This window comes from Oncorhynchus clarkii, unplaced genomic scaffold (assembly GCF_045791955.1).
Source record: "Oncorhynchus clarkii lewisi isolate Uvic-CL-2024 unplaced genomic scaffold, UVic_Ocla_1.0 unplaced_contig_770_pilon_pilon, whole genome shotgun sequence".
Lineage (NCBI taxonomy): Eukaryota > Metazoa > Chordata > Actinopteri > Salmoniformes > Salmonidae > Oncorhynchus > Oncorhynchus clarkii.
In genome coordinates, this window is record NW_027260893.1 from 89,223 (window position 1) to 95,262 (window position 6,040).

At 42.5% G+C, this 6,040-nt stretch overlaps 1 protein-coding gene across 1 annotated transcript; it reads left to right on the forward strand.

Annotated features, from left to right (window-relative positions):
- The first annotated feature begins 2,094 nt into the window (after positions 1–2,094).
- LOC139402143 (protein Tob1-like) lies at positions 2,095–5,258 on the forward strand. Its single transcript, XM_071146224.1, has 2 exons — positions 2,095–2,348; positions 3,941–5,258. Exon 2 carries the CDS (start codon positions 4,157–4,159, stop codon positions 5,168–5,170), a length of 1,014 nt encoding a protein of 337 aa, XP_071002325.1. The 5' UTR covers positions 2,095–2,348; positions 3,941–4,156; the 3' UTR covers positions 5,171–5,258.
- The last annotated feature ends 782 nt before the right edge of the window (positions 5,259–6,040 follow it).

A 6,040-nucleotide genomic window follows, 5' to 3' on the forward strand; every position in this document is an offset into this window, starting at 1 on the left:
CTCTATCTCTCTGTACACTGTATGCATGCCACCAAGGTGTAGATCAAGACCCTGATCAAAGCTCAGTTGGTTTTTCCTGCCTAAAAAGTTAAGTGTATGATTCATGGAGGACAAACTGATCCGAGATCTGTGCCAAGAGGGCAGCTTCTATCTGAAACCCACCTGTCAAATAATGTGTCCTCCCTATCTATATGGTCAGACTGAGAAGCTATTGTAGACCTATTATAAACCCAATGTCCGACATCCACAACCACCTTTGGATGTCTTTATGCGTTTACAGCTCCCAATCCCCGACCTGTCTGCACTACAGCATGTGATTTTGCTTGTGTTCATGCTTGGCAAACCTAAGCATTTAAAGAATGTATAAAAGTCCACTATAAGCCAACCAGAAGCCACTTGCTTCCTCTTCACAACCATATTATGCTGGCATAGGAAGAGGTTATGTGATGTAATACTGGTGTTACTGTGGAAGTAATACTTCCATGGATTTGTGTAGTGTCTGTTATGGTAGCACGAGGCTAAGGAATGACAAGCCAGCACTACACATCATGTGAGGCTATTACACACCAGCAATAATCAACTTCTCATCAAAGTCTTTGTGTGCAGTTATAGCCTTATTGGTACCTGCATTTAGAACATTAACTATAACAGTTATCAATGTAGTTGCATTACAAATGTCACAAATGTTGACAAAACACTTTTAAGGAACACAAAACAATTATTGTGGTGATGTTGATGCGCTTGTGTGTAGGCCTGCTAGGTGTTACAGTACACACACCTGTCATGCGTCCCCCCACAAGGTCTTAGTCATGGTAAATGCCAGATATGTGTGGTAAAAGATTCCAGTCCTGGGTTTAACATGGTAGTGAATGTGTGATAGGGTTAACAGCATGGAAAACTACTGGCCTTCTGAGCCTGATAGGTGCATAATGTGAAGAGCAATGAGCAGTATGCACATTATTCTTATTGGTGGTAACACTTTACATTGACGTTTCCTTATTATAGAGTAATTACATGCAATAACAACAACATAAGACATCGTGAAGATACCTACATTTTGTTGAATGGAAAAGGTTTGTTTTGCATTACGGTCAAACCATTGTGTAGCCATTTATACAGGGTGAGTACACGTTTGCTTACATCAACCAGAGCTCCGTAGCTAATGTATATTTAGCTATGTACAATTTAAACTCGAGAGTGCCCTGTCCACCCAGGTATGACGTGGGCTGCTACATCAGCACCTTGGATACGGGCACACCATTCACCAAAGAGCTCCTGCCCCGTTTTCAGCCAATCAGCGGAGTGTTTTCTCGATAGGAGATCAACCCCACCCCCTTCGCTTCCAACATTATCGTTCCGCTTTGGGAATGTCCTTTCCGACAGAGCTGTAGATTTGACTGAAATTTTCAAATGCAACCCCCGTTTCTTTTACTCATCATTTTCAAACTGCCATTCTCTGATCTAACAGATTGTGTTTGCTCTAGCATGGTAATAACGCATGGTTATTACGGTTTCATGGGTGAGAGTGTATTCAGCTCAACAAATTGCTCGCTCATTATTTTAAAACATGTCAAATAAATAAGTCGGAAGCACTTGGCAATACCAGTTAACCTATTGGAATGCAATTATTCCGTATCATAGCCTTGTCGAGGCAATAGGGGAGATATATCTCGGCTAAAATGATTGATACGCTGATCTAAATCATGTTGGATGTCAAGCAAAGGCATATAATCTATCAACTATGCATCACTGAAAATACATAATCAAAATATACTATATGCAAATGACATAATTTAGCATATGTCTGACTTCATAATCGATATATTTTTGTCTGCTGTCAGAGACATAGGAAAAGTGTGACGCAAATGTTCTTGTTATGGGCGTCTCTTCATTTTTATGCCTTGGATTGACAGTATAACTAACCAATACACTTTCGAGTTTGTACATTTCCAGCAGGCTGGATTCCCCAATTTGACCAATTGCAGGCCCAGATTTGGTGCTCGTATTGTTTTGACCTCTGAAACCGCATCACCGCCTACCTCGTGCCCATGGCGGAGGAAAGCTATAAATATAGGCGCATGACAGGCGACTGGGACGAAGTTGTAAAACTCCCAGGTAGAAGGGAAACATTCTGCAAGCCTGCTGAAAGGGGAAACCGCCAAACAACCTACAAATCTAAACTAAAGCAAAATAAATAACGATAACCTATCGACGTCTACACGTACTGGAATACTTTTTTATGTTAATATTATATTATATGTGAAGAAAGTATTTATATCTACCCTACACTTCTATTTGCACTAACGGTACTTCAAAACTACTGAGAATATTTTATTTTGTACGAAAAAGTAAGTATTGCTTTTGGCTCAATTACTCTTTGCGTGTTCGATTGGATATCCATCGATCATCTATAGCCCAGTATTCTTGATGAACTATTTACCCCCGATTATATCGCAGGGGATTTTAATCAAGTTGATTTGCTGCGTCAGTCCCTGAAGTTAGGGAGGGGTAGCCTAACTAACTGAAGCGTGTGTGAGAGAAAGAAAGACGGGATATGAGCTAAATAGTCATCTACATTTGCTTGACTATCAAGACTGACTGTCAAATTATTGAAAGAAGAAACTTGCGGAGAGGCAATAGGCTATGCATGGAATTGTGTTGATCTCTTTTTTGGCCCCGTTATTACATCTCCAGGTCGTAAAGAATTAATAGTATATCAAGTGGTAATTTATAGGTCCGCAGAAAGGTAGCTGCTCACACTGCCTCAAACGAACAAAACCATCCGCTGTTGGGCAGAAAACCGTCTATTTCGTAATGACCGAGTATGATTGTTTATTGGATACAGCTTATTTTGCATTTTCTTCTGTACTTGGCCATATCCAAAATGAATAGACTAGTTGTTACATTTTGATAAACCGTTTATGTCGACACTGTTCCGATAATAGCAACACCTAACCTTTATGTCCCCTGCCTCGCCTAGTCGACGTTAACTGATACATTTTAAGCAGCATACTAAATAGTGCGAGTTGAGAGCCGCCAATCTGATACAATATTTACAGGGTACATTTTTCTATCGCCAGCCTGATTGCTAATATGTAACTGTTCTGTAAAAAAAAAGTGCAGTATGCCTTTCCGAATGTAACTGCGACTCTGTGACGTTGGCAACATTGTAACGAGGCTAGCTATTTATTATGTAACACGATCAGTTCTAGTGCTTCTCTATAGCTTCGTATAGAAAAAAACAGCACAGCTCTTTCTGTGTGGAGATTTCTAACATTCTGAAAATCGTTTTCATCTACTGTGAAATCTTTAGGTTGTTCATGTTGAGTTGTAGATATGCAGACAAATTCACTAGATCCCCTTGCTTATCATGGCTATTTATACATTAGGTCGTTCTGTTCCATAGCGTGACATTGCATTGTTAAAGATGATTCAGGCTATAGACCTTGATACTGAATACGGCATTGTTCGGGAAAGCGCTTGTAAGTAAGGGTTTCACTACTGTTTTACACCTGCTGTATCCTGTGCATGTGACAAATAAACGTTGCGACTTGAAACAAGACAGAGAAGAGGTGAACGCTTGATCCGTCATAGCATACTAGTTGATTTGAGTGTTCAGACGGACTGCAATTCTATTCTAGATGTTTCCCTCGGGAAGTAAAGGGTTAACGTTTAAAGGGCATTTTATTGCATTCCTTTACAAAGTCTGCAGTAGTAGACTCAACCTCGGTCAAGTAAGCGAGGACATTGCCACCCACATCTTTGAGAAGTGTTGCCTGTTTACAAAATGTTGTCCAATTATACCTAATGTTACTGAAGTAATGCAAATTCTTCATGGCTTGTATCTAGTGGAGGAATGGTTCATGCCTTTTAATGTCTTATTGTTTTGCATATCTGTCTGAACAATATGCTAATAATTTTTTATCTTCTCTTTTTTCAGGAAAAAACAACGCTCAATCTTGTGGAAGAACGCCTCTTGCGACTAGCAGAGCAGTTCCACGAAGCTCTAGTTCCTTTTGCCTGGTGTTGACCCAACCCATCACACCCTACCCTGCCTGGAAGCACCTACGCCACCCACCACAGATACGTAAAGCAACTCAACAGGACGCAGCTGCCGACACCTCTTCTCGCGCCCGGAGCAGTTCAGCAGCCAGCTATGCAGCTTGAAATCCAAGTAGCCCTCAACTTCGTCATCTCCTACCTTTACAACAAGCTGCCGCGGCGACGGGTCAACATCTTTGGCGAGGAGCTTGAGAGGCAGCTCAAGGGAAAGTATGAGGGCCACTGGTACCCAGACAAGCCATACAAGGGCTCTGGATTCAGGTGCATCCACGTAGGGGAGAAGGTGGACCCGGTGGTAGAGAAGGCAGCCAAAGAGAGTGGCCTGGACATTGAGGATGTGCGCCACAATCTGCCTCAGGACCTCAGTGTGTGGATCGACCCCTTCGAGGTATCCTACCAGATCGGGGAGAAGGGGCCCGTCAAGGTGCTGTACGTGGACGACAGCAATGAGAGCAGCCCCAGTGGTCTGGAGCTGGACAAGGAGATCAAGAACAGTTTCAACCCTGAGGCCCAGGTCTTCATGCCCATCAGCGAGCCTGTGGTGGGCCCCTCTCCGACTTCCAGCTCGCCCTCGCCTCCCTTCGGCCACTCGGCTGCTGTCAGCCCCACCTTCATGCCACGCTCCAACCAGCCTTTAACCTTCACCACCGCCACCTTCGCCGCCACCAAATTCGGCTCCACCAAAATGAAGAGCAGCAGCCGCAACAACCAGAACGGCAACGGTGGCCAAGGCGGGCAGGGCCAGAAGGTGGCCCGCACCTCACCCACCAACCTGGGCCTGAATGTGAACACGCTGCTGAAGCAGAAAGCCATCTCCACCTCCATGCACTCTCTGTACGGGTTGGGCCTGGGCCAGCAGCAGGCCTCAGCCCTCAGCCCCAACGCCAAGGAGTTTGTGTTCCCCAACCTCCAGGGCCAGGGGAGCCCGAGTGCCCTATTCCCCGGTGACAGCTCCCTCAGCCTCAGCCCGCTGCAGTACAGCAATGCCTTCGACATGTTTGCGGCCTACGGAGGTCTCAACGACAAGTCCCTTATGGACGGCTTGAATTTCAGTTTGAACAACATGCAGTATTCGAACCAGCAATTCCAGCCAGTGATGGCCAATTAGTACACAGATACTACAGTACTAGTACACAGAAATGACCAGAGATATGTGATATGGGGGAAAAAAAGACTAAACGCACATCAAAATAAAATAGGAAACACAATTTCCAGGAAAAATTGAAAGTGACTTGTTGTCGACTGTAAGATCTGTGTTCAAGTCCAAGCGCATGAGCCTGAGGGTGAAATTACTTTGCCCCCTTGAGTTATCTTTTTTTACGATGAAGCTTGTAGTACAAGATGTCCAAGCTTGGTTACCTAAACTTCGACATGCATCATTATTTCTTTTGCCAACCAAGCACAGAAATTATTTTTTACGGGACTGTTTTAAAGATAAAGAAGAAAAACAATACAAGTCATGGCCTCTTTCAGTATTTAAGACATAACTGGACATGCCAATTTTCCAAGGATTGGCATTAATAAGTGGGATTTCCTGGTCTTTTTTCTAATTGTATAATTTAATTTAGTACAGAGTTTGTAAAATATCAGAGTATATATTGTTTCTACGACATGGTACTGCATTTATATCTTTTTACTACTACAGTGATCCGTGATGGCTGCAGCAACTTTATGTTATTTTTTTTATTGAAATTGTGAAATGAATCCCTCTAAAAAACATTGACTATTCTAAAGATTGTGTACAGAATATTCCGTAGTGGTGGGATTTAAGAATATTTGCTTTTTTGAAAAACAAGAGTTGTATTTTCTGTTAAGAGTTTAAAGATTTTTGCTATATTATGGACAAAATGTAATCGTATATTAATTTTGTACCTACATTGTGCAATACTTGATAAAACAAACGGTATAACAAAGTATTTGGAGTCAGTGTCTTACATGTTAAGCTGAACTGATCATTTATTAAGTTTGTATTAAAAAG